Source organism: Tiliqua scincoides, chromosome 4, assembly GCF_035046505.1.
Source record: "Tiliqua scincoides isolate rTilSci1 chromosome 4, rTilSci1.hap2, whole genome shotgun sequence".
Classification (NCBI taxonomy): domain Eukaryota; kingdom Metazoa; phylum Chordata; class Lepidosauria; order Squamata; family Scincidae; genus Tiliqua; species Tiliqua scincoides.
In genome coordinates, this window is record NC_089824.1 from 11,287,225 (window position 1) to 11,307,211 (window position 19,987).

Genomic DNA, 19,987 nt, shown 5'->3' on the forward strand with positions numbered 1-19,987 from the left:
ACTGAGCCAACGCAAACGTGCTGTAAAACATGTTTGTGCTTCCTGAAGTGTCAGCTAGGCCAGCGCAGGGACCTGCACCAGCCCCTAGATGCTGCATCCAGCCTCTGCATAATAAAGCCAGGTAGATCTGCACAAGTTTAGCTCGGCCAGTGTGGAAGTCAGGGGGGCATGGGGATGGGGAGGAGGTGGGGAGGAGGCATTTCAGGGCGGGAGAGGGTGGGAGACAGGCAGGCAGGCCCATGGGCAGGCAGTGGGAGAGCGGGGGTGGTGTGGGGCCAGGACCTTGTGCTGGATCCTGACCCAGTTCCCGGGCAGCACTGTGCATCTCTGGGCTGCTCGGATCTGTGCCACCTCTTGAGGTGGTGGAGATCTGAGTAGATCCATTGGGGCAGCAGCGACCCTCACCAGGGTAAGGGGAAGTGGTCCCAGGCTGAGCCACTTGCAGCCCAAAACTCACACTGGATACAGGACAGGCCTACCAGCCTCCCTGTTCCAGCACAAGTTAGGTTTGTGCTATTATTCAGTTAAACACAGGTAGTTTGTTTCGTCTCCAATGTCAATTATCTGATGAAGGAAGGACATTCAAGAGCTGATCATTCTATTTGTATTAAGCCAATAATGTAGCACTGGCACCATAAAAGGAACCTGGAAGAAACTGACATGACAATCTGACATGACCTCCTCCTAAGAGGGAATACAGGAGAACTAATTAGCAGCTCTTCTTGGTTTACCCGCTCACCTCAAAGGAGCTCAGGGCAGCAAAAGGCTCTTCTGTCCATTTTGTCCTCACAACAAAGGTGAGGTAAGGTGAGGTAAGCTGAGAGAAAGAGCAACTCAGCCAAGATCACTTAGTAAACATAACAACTGAATGGGGATTTGAACATAGGTCTTCCTGGTGCTAGTCTACCATCCTAACCACTACACCGTACTGCCTCTCACTATTGGGGAGCTGGATGCTGGGGCAATGCGGACCCTCCAAGAAAGCAAAAGGGTACCCAACACACTCAGTTCTCTCACCCTCTCTGACATTTCATCCCAAGGGTCTCACTCTAGGGCTGTCTTGCCCAATCAATCAATCAATCAATCAATCAATCAATCAATCAATCAATCAATCTATTTAAAATACTATATTAAATATAAATATTAAAATATTATACTGTACTTTAGGGGAGGTTAACAACTGTCAGATCGGAAGAGGCAATAGTGGTGGAGAGCCAGACCTTAGTGGGCACGAAGCAATGCTTTCTTACAGCAAAATCCTGCGCATGTCTAATCAGAAATAAGACCCATTGTGTTCAATCTGGTTTTCTCCCAAGAAAACATATATAGGATTGCAGCCTTATGGATATTTCCTGGGAGTAAACCCCATTGAACACAATGGGCCTTACTTCTGAGTAGATGTGCATAGGATTGTGCTATTAGGAACCTGCATAGAACTTCCCTATCAATGAATGAGGATACCTACATACTGGGTCCACTTTGGGCTCTTACACAATGCGGGGTCCATGCTTTGTTTGGGCTCTTACACAATGCGGGGTCCATGCTTTGCATGTGAAAGAAGTCAGCCAGGTGCAGCCTCTCTAACTGACCCCAAAGTGCTGCAGAGCACCAAGAGAGTCTGAAGGACAAAGGGTTAAAATGCTACACTGAACCTGTGAATGATGCTACCCTGCCTGCGTAGGGAGGGGGGCTGCGATTGAGCAAGTGATATCTTGATTATTTGAGCAGTTTGAACGGCCTGAAACAGAACGCGCTGTGCGACTCCATCCCCTGCCCTGATTACCACTGAAATTGCTTTGTTCCCTGCATCCTGTCAAGATCAGCACAGGAGCTGAAATGAATTTGGATGAGAGGGAATGATATCCTCATCTTAACTGCAAATAGCAAACTCAGGGGGTTGAGAGTTGATCCCTTCGGAAGCTAAATAGGGCAACCCCAAAATGGGCTCATGATGTTAAAAAATAAAAAAGAGCAAATATATTAAAAGCACAGAACCAGCACCAAAATGGCCCAGTGCACTTCCAGCACCTGTTGCGTTTCTAGGACCTTACAGAATGTGGAGGACAGAGATCAGAAAGCAAGAGAGTGACTCCTTGCGTTGCCTGGAGAGGGGGGATCTCTTGTTTTTGCAGCAACGTTCTGTATGGAAATGCTAAAATCTGAGATTTCTCAGGCAGCAAAGGGTTAGACCAGTGGTTCCCAAACTTTTTAGCACCAGGACCCACTTTTTAAAATGACATTGTATTGAGACCCACCTAGGTATACCAGACCTTTAAAAAGAAAAAATTGGGAAAATGTATTAGTCATAATAACCAGAAAAAGACCCTCCAATATTTATCTCTCTCTCTACACATGCTTCCAAACTATAGGAGCTGAACTCTTTGGAGGGTAATTAGCACCTACAATGTCTGATTTTTCAATAGCCTCAGGGTTTGAAGCAATTAGTTATCTGATCTTTCCATCACCTTTTCGAGACCCACCACAAATCAGGTTGTGACCCATCAGTGGGTCTCGACCCACAGTATGGAAATCACCGGTTGGACAAATTCACTGCAGTGAGGTTTATCAGTGCCTCTTTGTCGTATACTCCCGGGGTTTTGGGGTGCTCAGAGTTCTTGGTTCTCGAATCCTAGAGCCCTCAAGGACCCCTGTTCAGTAGTACTGCCACCACCCTATATGTGCCAGTGTCTCAGTCCAGGGACACAGAGACCCTCTAGGCTTAATTCTATCCCTTGCAGGCACTGAGCACTTTCTTTAATTAAAGCCTCAGTCCTCAAGTTACTAGTCCTCAATGAGTATTTGGTAGCTTGCTGAATGGCTAGGCAGGATTCTGAACCTTTGTCCCCAACAGACAATGAACAACTTAGTAAAAGGATTTTTACTTTATTAAATGCATAGGGTTACATAAAGTTACAAAAGGCAGCAAATTCTAGAGGCATAAAACTTCTAGGAAACATATCAGCATTAAAATAACAAAGCTAACTGGCTATCTCTATTATTCCCTAACTCTCACCTGGGTCAGCTTTCTTTTGTAGATCTTTCAGCTCCAGGTTACCTATGAGGCCACATGGCCCTGGTGGACCAGGCTCTCAACCTGCAGGATGTTGCACCCACGACCTTTTCCACCAAAAAGACCCTGACACACCCCTTGCGCTTTGTTCTTATACTTCTCATGTTAACAGGATGGTGGTGACTCTGTACTTATTTAAACTGTCCAGTCAGAAACTCTTGGGGACAGAATCTTCCCGAATTGGGGCTGGATGCTAGTCCTCTTAGTTCTTCCCTTCCCCACTGGAGATCCACAGCTGCATTCCATCCTTGATGGGCACCTTTCTGTCTGCATAGGTGCTACATTATCACCTTCCATTGAGTTGTTAATTTCGTTGGCTGTTGTTACTCACATCCTTGCAGCTAGGAACTGCAAGCCACTTCTCTGTTACTGGTTAACTTTGGTTCAGGCTCTACATGCTACTAGGCCTAAACTGTACATATTCATGACACTCTTAGCCATGCTGTCCAAACCAGTGGCATAGTTAAGGGGGTGCAGGGGGTAGAAGGTGCACCGGGCATCAAGCTTAGGGGGGCAACAAGCTGAGCTTGACACTAGTGACCAAAATTGTGAAAATCTTAGTATGTATTAATAATATCATCGTGTTATATATCATTGGAAATGTAATTTAATGCAGAATACAGTGAAACAAACGGCACTGGAATACCTGTATTCTAACAAAAGTTATGGTCAATTAACCAGAAAATGAAAACAAAACTGCCTTATGGAACAAAAAGTGGATTTTCTTAAAACCGACCTGTGAGATTGATTGTTCTGAGAGCACATGACATGTTATTATGTTATTGACATGTTGCAATGACATATTATCATAATACAGCATGAAACCAATAAGGTGTTAATATGAGTCAGCTCTTATTTCCATGTATATCATAATACAGTTACCCTTGCTAAGTGGGAAAACAGGCACTTTATCAAGTAGTGCCCCTCTTATATTTAGCAGGGGGAGAGTAACCATCTCTCTTCATCCTAGCACAGTGTTTCAAACCAATCTGGGGCACACTTTTTATTTATTTACTTAATTAAATTTGATTTTGTCTGGCTGGGGCTACAAATGTTCTTTGACCCCAGATAGCATATAGGTGCCTCAGCTATGCCACTGACTGGGGGGAAGCAGCAGAGCAATTGGGTGGCGAGCTGCTGGGGGGGGGGAGGTGGGTTCCTCCCAATTTTCACTTTTTTAAAAGCCTGGGTGTGATGTCACTTCCGGTTGTGACATCACTTCCGGGGCAACATTTTGAGTTTGGCACCAGGCTACACGAGCATTAGCTACGCCACTGGTCCAAACAGAAGGTCTGTGTTCAGGGCCAATATACCTCTGATTAACAGACGCTGGAAACACACCACAGGAAGGACTGTTGTGATGGCCTTATCAGAAGAAGCCCCTTATTGGCACTGTCAGAAATTTGAACCCATTGAAACACCTGATCTTGTTCTTATGTTCCTATTACTGAATGTGTGGGATGATGGCTCAAAGAGTGAACCCAACCCAGAGCTGTGGTGATGAAGCTAGTTGAAACCCTACCCTTGTTACATGGGAAGAATGAAATAAAATCACCATCATCAGCATGATATGTCCTTATTCCTCAGCAGAATTGCTACAAATAGGAAGAAGCAGGTTTCATTATGAATCACATGGATCGGACTAATGCAGCCCATTACAAAACAGGAAGATGAAACGGGTAATTATGCCTTCCCTTCACTGACTTGCCATCTGATTGCTTTCATTACTCACAAAAGGAGATGGCAGTGGAAGACATGGTCCAAACTACTGTTTCCTAGTCCAAAAAGATAGAAGAACAGACTAAGAGGGCAACCATTAGGGAGTTTATACATAGTGAAATGTTGCTGACTTTAAATATTGCAATTACATATATCCTACAGTGATTCTCAAACTGTGGGTCCATGGCCCACCAGTGGGTCACAACCCAATTTTTGGTGGTTAACAAAACTGACAGGGTAGATTACGTGCATCAAGAGTTAATCTGCTACTTGGGGAGAGCACTGCTGCCCAATCAACATTATAGCCACAGAAGCTTGAGCATAAAATGAAGATGTAAAGTGAAACTTTTTTTTAGGTGGGTCCCAATGCTAAAAAGTTTGAGAACCACCATCTATATCTTTAATGACCAGCCCTTCCAGGCTACTCTTTCAGATAGGAAAACTACGTACACAGGCACATGCACACTAAATTGATTGGTTGCTGAGGGTTCAGTCAATCCCTGGCATCTCCAGGTGGGACTGTGAAGGACCCGTCTGAAACCTATAATATAGCACCAAGGACAAAGGCCTTTCCTAGTCCTTCTACCCGACAGCTTTAAACTGGAAATGGTCAGAATTCAGCTTGGCACTTCCTCCTGGGAAAGCACATGCTCTCCCACTGAGCCATGGGTCCAGCACATGATTCTTGTATACCTGTCCGAAAGTCATGTTCCTTGTACTAGCAGGAGACGGTGTTCCTTACAAGGTGATCCAAACCATCACATGTTGTGACTCTGTGATTGCTCTGTTGTTATTGTTCCTGCAAGTGTCAAGGGCCCAGGAGCACCTTCTGTCTTTTTAGGTGTTTTAATGCAGATCTCTGTTTGCCATTCATTCTGTTAAAAGAGGTCACTGGGCACTGCAATTCAGAAGATTTGGATTCCTCTGATGCCAGTAACTAAAGAAGAGTTTCCAGGGAAGTTTTCATCTGCAAAAGCAAATTGTTTTGACGCTGGAATGACTCTGAGATTTCAGTCAATTCTCATTCTTGAGAGCTCTCATTTTCTGCTATGTATTTCTACTGAAGTGTGTTGTTTTGCAAGATTTCATTTACGTGTTTCTGCGGAATTTCTTTCAGCGTCACGTTGAGACGATGGCAATCTGGGTGCCCTAAATTGGAGCAGAAAAGTAGAATGAAACTCTTTCTAATTAAATAAATAACAATAAAATGTTGATCCTGTTGCAGAATGTAGCTGCCCAGATGTTAGCAAGTGGCCAGCGGCGTGACAGTATAACCAGTGGTGTAGCGATGGCGGGTGGTGTGGTAAATACGGCAGGCACCGCATTGCGCCATGTCAGTGGTCCCTCTCACTCTCTGTCGGAGCCATTCCTGGCAGCAATAGCAATGCAAAGCAGCATCTGTGCATTGACTTCACAGTCCACAATGTTTCCAATGGAGAGCGGGAGGGGCAACTTACACAGCGTGTTGCAGCACTTGCAGTACTTGCCACGTTGCTGCCCCTGTAGCTATGCCACTGAGCACAACTCCAATCCCATCTTAGTTGCACTGGGTGCCAGTTTATTTCCAGGTTCAATTCAAGGTGCTGGTCTTAATCTTTAAATCTGCACTTGGTTTGGGTCCAGTTTACTTTAATGCTGCCTTCATTTCCCCCCCCCCCCCAAAAAATAAAAAAATAAAAAACCCATCTGAGTCTTAGGACCTGCCTCTTGAATCTGTGGCCTGCCAATGTCACAATTTGATAGGTGGGGACAAGGGCAAGGCTTTCTCCGTGGACACACTGCAGCTTTGGACCTCACTCCTAGGGAAGCCCATCAGATCTCAAAGATGACATTAAATGGGCAGGTAAGGTTTTTTTTTTTTTTTTTTCATTCTTTCAAGTATTTAAGGGCCCAATTCTATCCAACTTTCCAGCACTGATGCATCCGCAATGCAGCCCCTAGGAAAGGGAACAAACATTCCCTTACCTCAAGGAGGCCTCTGTGACTCCCCCACCCATCACTGTGTGCTACTTTGTGCAAACTCTGAGATATGTGCAAGTTGTGCAGACCAGGACCTTTGAATGTGCAAACCGGGACCTTGGTGCAATGGCTCCTGACACACCTCAAAGGACTGACATTGAATAAGGATGAGGGAGATGAAGATGTAGGTGCAAGACTGTACAGTTTATTGGGGGATAAGAGGAAGTATGGAACGCGGTACATACACACCGAGAGAGCGAAGTTCTAAATGGTAATGGTTGCTAGGCAGATTAAGAAAAAGGGAAAATCCTTGGAAGGAGGAGGGATGTGTAAGCACACAAAATGAGGGAGGGGCAGGGAGCAGAAAATAGGACAGAGAGAGATTACCAATGCGGGAAATGAGGCGTATTATCCAGAGGGTCAGAGAACGGAATCTGGGGTTGTGTGGTTTCAGGGAAAGTACAGGAGGGGGAAAGAATAGCAAGAAGCAAGCGGTCCAGTCATGGTCGAAGTTCACAAGAGCTTGAAATGGTGGCTACACATGAAGGGCGAGCCCCTTGATGGGTCCCAAAGCCCTTGACTCACTTGCAGAGATTACTCTTCACCAAGCCCCTGAGAAGACACAAGTGAAAGAAGAGATTCTGTTTGTTTATCAGAGTTCTGGCAGAATCACTTAAGGGGAACTGGGTGCTTAGAAGATCAGGGGCTAATTTGTGGGCCTTCCCCCCCCCCTTAATGGTTTTAAACAGACCAAAGAAGACTCACACAGACATGCATAACTCTTACACCAAAGGTGGAGAGGGGCAGAGAAATGCTAAGGTCCAGATCAATGTGCAGAAAGCCATGTGGACATTCGCATTTTCGATGGAGTCACTGTGTGTTTGGATCCAAAACCCAGGTCAGTTTCCTTATCTGTGCGTGTCTTCCCACAGAACAAGCCAAGGGCCTTTCCTGCTTTTCATGCCATGAGTTCCATGTGAGCTTTGAAGATATGGAGTTTGGTTTCAAAACCTACCTGGTCATCTTGTTCTGTGCAGTGGTGTAGCTGACGATTGTGTAGCCCGCTGCCGAGCTCAAAATGATGCCCCAGAAGTGATATCATGCTTGGGCTTTTAAAAAAGTGAAAAACAGGTGAAACCCCACCTCCTCCCCCAGCTGCTCACCACCCACTTGCTCTACCACCACCTCCCCCTAGTCAGTGGCATCTCAGCCCCCTCTGTTACGGAAAGTAAGAAGGTGCAAAGCAGACCTTGCTTAAATCTTGAATGAATCAATGTTCTGCCCCCTGTAGTTATGCTACTGGAACTACAACCAGCCAAGGAGAGCAATAGTCGTTCTGGGCTCTCCAGGACAGCATGTTCTTCGAGCAGTTCCTCCGTGTTGATCATGGGATGCTCAGGTCCTGCATGAATTGCTCATGGGTGATGCAGTGCTGTTGCACTGAGGGATGCGGGGGAAGAAGAGGACAGTGAGGAAGAAGGGAGACCAGGTTCCATTGACCACCCCCTCCCCGCAGCCTTTCCTCCCTGCAAAGGAATCTGCCTCCCTGCAGCTTCCCTTTAGCATCAGGGGAGACATCCCAAGCCATGGATGATGAAAAAACTCACTGCTTGAACTGTCTCAACAGATAGAATTGCAGAACCAGGCAATTCCTCCCTATCCTTTGTGGAGAATACTTTGGAAACTTGCAAAGGTCTTCCAGTCAATGGGATGTGAGAGAGATGGAATGGGGTGTGTGGGCACTGTCTTTCCTGCCTTTGGCATTGATTGCAGTGAACAGTCAAATGGGGGGGGGGGGAGTACTAGGAGATCTCTTCATTAAGGAGCCTTCTGACCCCCTTCGCTGGATATCAGTTCATCCATTTCCTAGCACTTTTTGGGTGCACGTTTTTCAACAGCAGCTACTGCACTTGAACTCAGTCAAAGCATTGTTTAAGATTTGTCTTGGAACATTTATCAACAGGTAACATGAAAGTAAACTGCTTTAAAAATAAATCCCTGTTTTCTCCAGAAATCCGTCTCTTTACTTGAGCCATGAATTAATCAAGCCCTTCACTGCTGAAGGGGCTGCAGAGAGTGTTTCTAATCTCCTTGGCAGCCTCCTCTGTCTCCAAAGCCGGCCCTGGGTGGGAGGCAGCAGGTGTCATCACACCATTCCACAGCAGAACCCTGCAGAACCCACAGCAGAACCCCAGGTCCAGCAGAACCTTGTCCCAAGAAAGGCCGCTCACCCTGCCAGGACACTCACCAGACCAAGAAGTTTACGTCCTTCAAAAGTGCAATCCATCACACTTGCTCACACATGTATTTCCCCATATGCAGACCAAATGTGTCCAGGGCTCCCTGGGACTTGTCCCCGTCCCTCCCCCCCCCAAAAAAAATTTTGGTACACGTGGAAGTTTCTGTTTTCACTCAACTCTCCCCCCTTTGCCCATGATTCCCATTGAAAACTTTCTCATTCCAGTTCTTGTTGTGGTTCCAACCACTGGAAGTGTGGGGAGGGAAGCAGAGGCAGCCTCCATTGAGCATCAACGAATTGTGCTCTGGTCATATGCCAATTGATGCTGATACTATGTTCTGTCTCACCCATGGGCTCCCTTCCATGGTTCCAATTGGGGTGGGTTCTCATGAGTGACCAGCAATCCATTGGCTGGCCAATCAATCAAGTTTCAGGCAGCCTCTCTGCCAAGAAAGAGGGAAGTCAAATTTTTTGAAAGGGGGCTTCCTGGTCAATGAACTGAACTTAGCAAGATGAGGAAAGGACTTTTCTATTAAAGTTGGACCAGCATGGGAGTGGCATGGTGTTGTGAGATTGATACACCAAACTAAAGATGGATAATAATAATTCTCTAGGGGGGGGGGACATTGCACATCTGGGTCTTAATTTGTCTGATGAAATATTTTTAGCCAGTTTCAGCCCAATCCAACCTAAATCCTATGTGAAGATGCAGTGGCTCTGGCTATGCTGCAGGAGAATTTTGCCTGCTGGTGGTCTCCTTGGGTGAAGGGAACTTTGTCTCTTTGGACTTGAGTAAGCCCCAGCAGCCGCAATGGGTCAACTTGGACCTGCATCAGTGATATCACTGGCGCTAATTCTCATTGATCTATGCAGGTGGATCAGACCTTGGAAGGATCTCTGGATTCTGTGCTGCCATTCCTGACCCCCGCCCCTCCCCGGGCCTGATTCAGTATGTTGCTTTTTGTGACAGCCAGAAAGTGCATAGCACCGTCAGAACAGTTGTTGCGGAGGTGCTAAGAGACTTTACGATTGGGGTGTAATTGTGGGGGAAGTTTCTTGTTCAGAATAAGGGAAGGGAGCCTATTTTTCTCAACAAGGATTCTCCCTGTACAGAATGCTGCTTTCATGGTTAAAGAACAGATCTAAATACAAGGGGAAACAACTTCCTTGGCACAAACTCTTTCAGGCACAAATCTCTATGAGCTGGGGTGGGGGGGGGGCCAGAGAGAAGCACTAGGAGATTGCATCATTGTGGGTGTTATGTATGTAAGTTTTGCAGGATTGAAATCCTACATAACTGATTGGCCCAGACTTATGGCTGGCCAATCAGGTGATGGATCAAAATCCTACCATCCGATTGGCCCTCTAGTTGAGGTTTCATTTGCACCAATCATGGGAAGTCTCGGCGGAGTTAAAGGCTATAAAAAGCCAGGGGTTTGCCTTGTTTTTTGCCAGGTTCTGTTCTGAAGATGGAATAAACATATTGAGCTGTTATCACTATGCTTTCCTTGATTCACATGGACCCACTATATAACAGTGGGGTTGTGTGACCCTTCTGTGAATCCACTTGCTAGCACCTTTTTGGTGCCTTTGTAAAGAGCTGTTGTTGCATTGGAACATGGTAAACGCAATGTTTAAGGTTTGTTTAGGAATGTCTAACGGGTAAAATGGAAGTTAATTGTTCCAAAAATAAACCCTCGCTTTGTTCCAAAAATCCCATCTCTTTGTTTGAGCCACTGATCAATTCAGCTCTTCACTGCTGCAGTGGCTGATCCCTTCAGCGCAAATTGTTTGAGATCAGCAGTACATTGCATGGATCCTTCCTGCTTATCAACCTACTGGTTCTGTTGCAAGCTGGATAGACGTTCAAACAGCGAGCCGCTGTCCGGCTGCATGGCTTGCCTATCTCCCAAGGTCAGAGCACAGGCACTCCCGGGAACAAAGACGACGCAAGGCAGAAGTCCTCCACCAAACGCCTCTTTACTATGTACAGTATATACAACAGCAACAGTCCAGATAGCACACGAATCATGGATCACACTGACGTAGCCCTCGGCACAAACTCCACTCTGCATCTCCCACAACCCAGCTTGCCCCTGCTGGAATATATATGAGCTGCAGCCAATCAGAGTGGGCCAAAAAGTGCAAAGTCACTCTGATGGTGCATGGGGTGACAGACAGGTGACAGTCACCTGGTATGCATCACCAGATGTTGCATCATCCTCTCCCAAGATGCTGTGCTGTGCTCAGTCAGGCCAAGGCTTCAGGGCCTGCTACTATCCAGGCTGTAAATTACTAGCAGTCCCGGGGATGATCCCTTAACAGGTTCCCTTCTCTGGTTCCATTCAGGAAGGTCATCCTGGGTAACTAGAGGAGAACTCCACTTTCTGGTCAAGGAACAGAACTTAGCAAGGTGGGGAAAGGGTGTCCTTGTTAAGGGGCCAATCATGTGCTAACCAGTGGCTGGAACATCTGTTGTGAGACAGAGGCTGCAATCGTAACCATACTTGCCTGAGAGTAAGCCCCATTGAACAAAATAGGACTTACTTCTGAGTAGACCTGGTTAGGATTGTGCCTTTAGTTGCTAAACTGAGGGCAGGCAATAGTAGTCATGTTGTCCTGTCGTCGTCCCTCCCCCATTTACCCTCCTTTCCTAGGGAGAATATAACACACCTGGTTGTTAATTATTCACTCAATGAGATAGTTTAAATTCTTTTTTTTTTATGTGAATGTTTTGGACTAGAACATCTAGGGGCACAGCTTCTCCTTAGAAACATTTGTTTTTAAAGCTTTCAAACACGGGGAATGCGCAGTTTTCTCCCTACATTCCTCCTTCTGTCTATGCTCCCCATTGAAAAAAAATGGCCTTGGTCTTGTTGCAGTCCCCAAAACTTGAAGTTTGGGGAAAGGCACAGCGGTGCACTTGGCTGGCCACAATTCAGCTGAAATGAGTTGTGCATTTTTTGCATGTCCCTTGATTACACAGGCCAACACACATTTTGCTTCCTTAAATGTTACACCAATTCCTGGGTATATTTGGGGTGCCAATTCCAAAAATGGCATCCAGTTTGCCCTATCACATCTAATTTTGGAGACACAGCATAGCCTCTTTAGTGAATGGTTCAAGCAGCTTCCTCATGAGGAAGCTGCTTGAACCATTCACTAATGAGGCTATACTATATCTCCAAAACTAGACGTGATAGGGCAAAACGGATGCCATTTTTGGAATCGGCACCCCAAATTCATATCAAACCACCATAAAGTTTGGGAAAAACTTTTCTGACCCTCAATTTTGTAGGCCTGTGTTATCTGTTGTGTCCCATTCCCAGGTTCCAGCTGGGGCAGATTGTTCTGGGTGACCGCCATCAACTGGCAGGCACCACCAATCAATTTAGGGTAACATCCCCTGCTTGGAACCAGGGAAAGTGTCAAATTATTCAAAAGCAGTTCTCCCTTGATCTTAACAGTCTTAATGTCTGTCCTGGGTACCAGCAGACATAGCAGTTACAGGGTGCTTGATGGGTGTAGGGCTGCTTAACATAGCACCAATGGATTCCTAGCACTTCAATGTTAGGAATGAGGGAGTATCTGGGAATCTATGACCACACTGGGAATCTATGACCAGATCTTTAACAGAATTTTGCCATAGACCACCATAATTTCTTGTGGATTTAGCTCACATGGACCATTATTTTGTTCTGAGATAGTCCTTGCTGGGTTTTCTATTGCCCATTCCCAGTAGAGATGGTTATCTCCTGTTGTTTAGCAACCTAGGAGGGGTATAACTAGGAACTTAGAAGGTCTATGTCTTGTTTAGCATAAGACACTAGATAGAGTTTCTGGTGAAGTGGTGAGGAAAGCCAGGAGTTAAAGGCATATTTTTTTGCGATCACAAATGACCCTGTTTATCTCAGAGCCAGGAAGTTCCCAGGATGTGTCATTGTTTGTGTGTCTGAATAGGATGGCTAAGCAAGGTGCAACTGGTTGTGGATTTTTCCAAAGCATGACTTCTTGCAAAACAGGAGGTGGAGGGACTAGGGGGTTTTGCTCCAATGATCCGAAGTTGGCATTTTTACCCAAATGCCAATAGGCTTTATTCTTTCTTGCCATCAACAGAAATAAAACAACATGGAACTGGTCAGGGTCATGCTCTCCTGGCATGCATCTAGTACAGTGGTTTTCAACCTTTTTTGTCTCATGGCATACTGCAAGGTACTAAAATTGTCAAGGCACACCATCAGTTTTTTGACAATTGACAAGGCACACCATGCTGCTAGCAGGGGGCTCATATCCCCCAATGGCCTTACTAATAAATGACCCTCCCCCAAACTCTCCAGGCACACCTGCAGACCATTCACGGCACACCAGTGTGCCAGCACAGTGGTTGAAAATGACTGATCTACTACCACATACAAGGTGCATATATCTGTCAGGCAACAGGGGACATTGATTTCACATGAGACCAAAAGCGACTCAGTGCGCCAGCCCTCCTCCTATTCGTGTGTCTTTTCATGGCACAATTTATGCTATTTTGCTTATAATCCTTCCATTTGTGCACAGTCTGTTCCAAAACATCTCTGCGCCGCTATGAAGCCATTCTGGTAATCTTTGGCAATCATTATCTCTTGTGGCATTTTCACAAGTGGCGTTAAAAGAAGAATGCCTTTTTTAATCAGAAAATGTACCACTTGCAAAAAGGCAAGTTAGAACGTGAAAGAAAGCTGAACATACATTCTAGCTAATGGGTTTTCCTGGCAAATTATACATGTAACAAATGCAAAGGATGATTTCAATGTCAAATGAAAGATGGTCTCAGGTTAATCAGAATAACAGGGTTATTCGGAAGTTAAAGATGAAGTTTGCATATGCCCATCTTTACAACAGGCAGAGGGTATGTGATGGGAGGGCTTGGGCATGCTGAGGATTCCTGCAGATTAGAGAGTTCAAAGTGCACTGATTGGAGGAACTTTGTGACCTGCAGGATCTTTGTGAGCTGAGGCCTGACCTGATGCCAGGTCTTTACTTCTTTGCAATTTGTCCTCAAGAACAGCACTTTATTTTTTTCCCATCAGTGTGAATGGCAACTCAGAATTATAGAGTTGGGAGAGGGCTTCAAGGCCATCTGGTCCAATTGCCTGGTTGAAGCAGGAAAATCCTCTATAGGGCATCTCCAAAAGATGCACATCAAACTTCTGCTTGAAGATCTCCAATGAGGAGATACCCACCACTTTTCTTGGTAATCAATTCCATTGTCAGACTGCTTTTCATTAAGAATTTCTTCCTGCTATCCAAGCAGAATCTCCCTGCCAGCAGCTTAAACCCATTCAATCTATTCTTACTCTCCAGCCACTTACAAATATTTGAAAAGTGCTCTCATGATTCCCCTTGGCTTTCTTTTCTCCAGGTGAAACATGCCAAATACCCTTAACCTTTCCTCCTGGGACTAGTTTTCCAGACCCCTAGTCATCTTTTAGAAAAGGGTTATGTCAGAATGCCAGATGCAGGGGAGGGCACCAGGATGAGGTCTCTTGTTATCTGGTGTGCTCCCTGGGGCATTTGGTGGGCCGCTGTGAGATACAGGAAGCTGGACTAGATGGGCCTATGGCCTGATCCAGTGGGGCTGTTCTTATGTTCTTATGTTATCTTCATAGTCAGTCTGACAGCATCCTTCTTAAAGTGTGGTGCCCTATGGTAGTGGTTCTCACCCATTTAGCACTGGGACCCACTTTTCAGAATGAGAATCTGTCAGGACACATCGGAAGTGATGTCATGACTGAAAGTGACATCATCAAGCAGGAAAATTTTTAACAATCCTAGGCTGCGATTCTACCCACACTTACCCAGGAGTAGGTCCCATTGACTATCTTTGTTAAAAGAATATACATAGTAGCTTGTTAAAAGTACAGGTCTGTAAGATTTCCCCAAATGCAGTCACATACCATGGAAGCATCAAGTCTAATATATTAAAAATAAAATATTGAAATGAATGGGGACCCACCTGAGATTGGCTCTCAACCCACAGTTTGAGAAACACTGCCTATGGTAACGTGGATGAGGTCTGAGCAGTGTGGAGCAAAGCAGAACCACTACTTCTTGCAGTTTGGAAGTGATGGTTCCACTGATGCAGTCTAGGCCACTTGCACCCTGTGGTGAGGCTCCCAGCAAAACTTTGTGCTTTGCACCCCCTCTAGTTATGCCACTGTTCAAGTTCGGCTTGTGGTCCACTTTAGCATCAAGATCCCTTTCACACGCTGTACTGCCAAGCCAGGAATCACCCATTCTATAACTTTTGAGGGGAGTGGTGTTGAGGTCTAAGTGCAGATCCTTGCATTTGTCTGTTCGCCTTCATTTGTTAACTTTGTAGGGAACCTTGTCAAATGCTTACTGAAATCAAGATAAATTACACACACAGCATTCCCGACGTGCACTCAGCTAGTAACCTGATGAGAAAAGAATATGAGATTTGGCTGGCAAGGTTTAATGTTGACGAAACCATGTTGGCTTCTAGAAATTGTTGCATGGACATCCAGTGGACAGACTGACCGTTATATATTTCAACTCCAGGGTGCCCCTGCCATTCTCTCTGCCACCAAACAGGAAAATTGGGTCTGCTGGGGTCCCGTAAGAACAAAAGAACGGCCCCACTGGATCCGGCCATAGGCCCATCTAGTCCAGCTTCCTGTATCTCACAGCGGCCCACCAAATGCCCCAGGGAGCACACCAGATAACAAGAGACCTCATCCTGGTGCCCTCCCTTGCATCTGGCATTCTGGCATTTCGTCCCCATCCTCAAAGAGAAGGAGCAAGCGAGGGTAGGAGAAGCTTGCTCCTACAAGGATGCCACTGTGATCTCTGTCCACTGCCTGGCATTATGTGTCTGGGCAGCATGGAGAAGTGGGCAGGCTGACTGGGGCCAGCCAGCCAGTGAATGAACCAGGGAGAGGAACTGGCTGCCGCTTTTGGGAGAGCCATCACCTGCACTCATTCTCTGGGCACAATTGTTGGGGATTAGACTCAGTGAGTCCATCAGTTCCCATTGTGCTGCCCAGGGCGTGGAGGGGGGGGCGTGTAAGCAGGTAGAGGCAGCCTTCCAAAGGGAAAGGGCAGGAAAGAAACTGGGAAGAGCAGCAGCTACTGCTTGCAACCACCACTCAGCTTATCCTCCCGGTTGTGCCCCAGAGAGGAGTAGTGGCGGGGAGGAGTAAGTTCATTGCACAGGCTTGCTTGATGGGGGCTGTTCCTTGCCCACTCCTTCACCACCAATTCTAGAAGAGTCAGTGGCTATCATTAATGGATTGCCTCTTCCTCTTACTTGCTCACCTTCTTTCTGGGCAGTGCGGGTGGAGAGATTGTGGGACCCACTGGGGGGTGAGGAGGATGAACCCCCCAAAGAATGCTGTTGAGCACCCCCCCACCCACTATCCTGGGGACCAGCCCCCCCCTTCCCCTGGCCATTTAGGGAAAAAACTAGATCCACTTTGGGGACTGGCTGGGGGACTGTCATGTCACAACCCCCAAGTCTATGGGCTGGAGGAAGGGCTAAAGAAAGCGGACCTTCATTCTACCTGTCACTGGAGCAGTGGCGAAACTAGAGGGGGTGCAAAGTGCTACGTTTTGCAGGGAGTCTCACCACAGCATGCAAAGCCCTAAGTTTTGCAGGGAGCCCATGCGTCCCTTTTGCTCCCCAGCCCGGAATGGCTCCGAAGGGGAGGGAGAGGGGCCGCTTGCACGCTACGGTGAGGCTCCCTGCCAAACTGAGCGCTTTGCCCCCTTCTAGCTACACCACTGCACTGGAGGCTCCTCGCGGTCAGAGCTCCCGAGACTGCTGGAGAGTCTTGCGAGGCGCTCCTGCTGCCAGACAGTCCCGCCGTGCGCTCTGGAGGACGCACCCTCTGCCTGCAGGCGGAGTTGGCGATGCGCAGCCGGGTCTGTGCGCTCCTAGCCGCGAAGGCTCGGGGGGGGGGGCTTTGGGGGGGGAAACCGGTTCTTCTTTAAGTGGGGAGCGGGAGCAGCCGGGCTTGACGTCACGGGGCCATCAGCTGACCGCGCCGGGCTCTGCCTTTCCCAGGAGCAGCAGCACGAGCGAGAGAAGCGCCAGCAGCCCAGACGGCGGCGGTCCTGCCTGCGCTGGGGCTGATCCCGCGCCTGCAGCCTGGTCCGCGCCGCCTGCAGGCAATCAGGGCTGCCGCCGAGGAGGGGGGGCGCCCGGACCTGCCCCGTCGGAGCTGCTGGAGGGACTTTCCTGCGGATCGGGAAGGGGACTGTGCGGAGCAGAAAGAGCCCCCCCGCGGCAGCCTCGTGGGGAGGGGCGCAGGAGCCCCCCCTCCTCCCGGGCGCCCCAAAGTCCCCGCACCCCGCAGTGATCCGGATCGCCCCACCTCCGATCTGCCTCGCGGCTTGCAAAGAAGAAGGGGAGCCTTGGACCCAAGGGGGGGGGCTTTGGGGAGGAGGGGCTGAGCATCGCCCCCCAGGGATGAGCAACGCCCCCCAGGGACCCGATCAACCCCAGGAGGCATGGGGAGCAGGGCTCCCCCCTAAGGCCACCCCCCCGGGCTTCCACTCCAGCCCAGCCATGGCATCTCTGCACCCCAGGGCTGAAGTGGCCCAGACTTGATGCCCTCTACCTCCCTCTCCCCTCCAGCCCCCCCACACCGGCCATGCCTCGCTGCAAGCCCCCCATCTGCAGGAAGAAAAGGAAAAGTCTCGCCTCCCTGCCCGGCTGGAGTTTCCAAGGCTCGCTCCCCCTGCGCGCTTGGAGATCCGCCGCCGGCCAGGCGGAGCCGCGGGTCTCGCCTGCAGCCCTGACCTTGTCAGTTTCACGCCTCGCCTTCCGCCTGGACCAGCCGCAGCCTGGTCAGTTTCACGCGCGCTAAAGGCAGCCGGGCGCCTCTTCCCTTCCCTCTCGCACGGGTGGCTGCTTCGAGGATCGGAGGGAACCAGCCATCTCCTCTCGCCCCCCCCCCCCAGCTGCATCTGTACAGGTAGAGCTACCTGGGTGGAAAACAGCCAAGCCTTCCTCTCAACCTCTCCATGTTCTCTCCTTGCCCTCTGCCCTTGTGGTTTGATTGCTGGCTCCGAAGAAGTTGCATGCTGTTGTTGTAACTATAACCTTCTGTACCGTTTTTTTTAAAAAAAATATATCTGAATATCCATCACTATATCAGATTGCACTCTCAAGCCTGGACCACACGCTTTGAATTCGGATACTCTTTGGGTCAGTGCCTGCCACCTCCGGCTGCAGGAGTCTCAAGGCCAGGAAGGACACCTGCCCCAGACCTTGGAGAGCCACCACCTGGCGGAGAGGACAGCACTGGGCTCCAAGGACCAGGTCCTCACTCCTTGTGCTCATCCTGGGATCATACTTTCTGAATAGAGGATGGGTGCCACCACGCCATTCTCATTTGGGAAAATCCATTCTCTAAATCCGAGGGGTGCTTTTGCCTGTCCTGTGCCCCCCTTTTCCTTCTCAACTTTGGACTCCAGGGTGCCAAGCAGGGACTGATGAGTATGTGGCTTTGATTGCGATTACCTGGACTTTTACAACCACTTATTCACAGAAGGCCCCTCGATTCTCCGCCTCTTCCCCCTTCTGCAATACCTGGGGGAGGTAAGGATGCAACTTACAAAGCAAACCACCCATGCCAAGGAAAGTTCATTGCCAGAGAGGGCATGGGGAGACAACTTGCTTCTGCAATAACTGGCTGACCCTTGATCCCCCCCACTAAGGGGGTAGGGGGACAGCAGCTCTTTTTTTTTTTAATGTAATACACCTTCCCCTCTTGTCCCTAGCCACGCGATGGAGCTGTCCGAGGTCCGCTGCTTGAGCGACAGTGATGAATTGTACACCATCAACCAGACGCCCCCTAGTGGCAGTGCACGCTCCCAGCGCCTTCTGTGGCAGACTGCGGTGCGGCACATCACCGAGCAGCGTTTCATCCAGGAGCACAGTGGCAGCAAAGGTTTGAGCTCCGAGGAGTCCTGTTGCTCCAACCACTCCCACCATCCCCGGCGCCAGTCAGCAGGCAAAAGTCTCAGTGGCCACAACAACGGGGGCACCAAAGTCTTCCCAGAGCGCACCAGCAGCAGCGGTGATTTGGGCTTCCTCCACCTGGACTGCGCTCCCAGCAACTCAGATTTCTTCCTCAACTGGGGCTACACGTACCGGGGCGTGATCTTCCCCACCTTGCGCAACTCCTTCAAGTCCCGGGACTTGGAACGGCTCTATCAGCGCTACTTCCTGGGCCAGAGGCGCAAATCCGAGGTGGTGGTGAACATCTTGGATGTGCTTACGAAGCTGACCCTTCTGCTGCTTCACCTCACCTTGGCCTCTGCTCCCATGGACCCCATCAAGGGCATCCTACTGGGCTTCTTCACGGGCATCGAGGTGGTCATCTGTGCCTTAGTGGTGGTCAGGAAGGACACAACATCTTACACCTACCTGCAGTACAGTGGGGTGGTCACCTGGGTGGCCATGGCCACGCAGATCCTAGCTGCTGGCCTGGGTTGTGGTCTCCTTGGTGATGGCATTGGCTATGTGCTCTTCACCCTCTTTGCCACCTACAGCATGCTGCCTTTGCCCCTCACCTGGGCCATCCTGGCTGGCTTAGTCACCTCCCTCCTGCAAATCGTCATGCAGGTGGTCATCCCCAGGCAGGCTGTGACCTCCATCAACCAGGTATTTTATCTCAGATAATTGTTCTTTCTGTCTAGAATCAACATTAGAAGGGTTACCTCTAACCACTTATTCATCTCCTACTGATCTGGGTTCCCAGTACATCCAGGAGTTCATCATTGTTAGTTTTATCCTGTCTCATGACAAGTTGTTGGCAAGGATGTACTTTTTCAATAGTTCCCCTACCTAATACAAGAAGAGTTACTGGATGAGACATTTGGGCTGCAATCCTGTATGCATTTTCCTGGGAATAAACCCCACTGGACACAATGGAACTTACTTCTTAGCCATGCATAGGATTTTGCTGTGCGTGTTCAGTGGGATATAG

At 48.5% G+C, this 19,987-nt stretch overlaps 1 protein-coding gene across 1 annotated transcript in view; it reads left to right on the forward strand.

Moving 5' to 3' along the window:
- The first annotated feature begins 18,783 nt into the window (after window positions 1-18,783).
- ADCY8 (adenylate cyclase 8) overlaps window positions 18,784-19,987 on the forward strand; it is a 132,494-nt gene continuing 131,290 nt past the window's right edge. Inside the window, exon 1 of the mRNA XM_066623677.1 lies at window positions 18,784-19,662. Within this exon, the coding sequence (XP_066479774.1) occupies window positions 18,784-19,662 (879 nt within the window). The remainder of the gene's footprint in view (window positions 19,663-19,987) is intronic.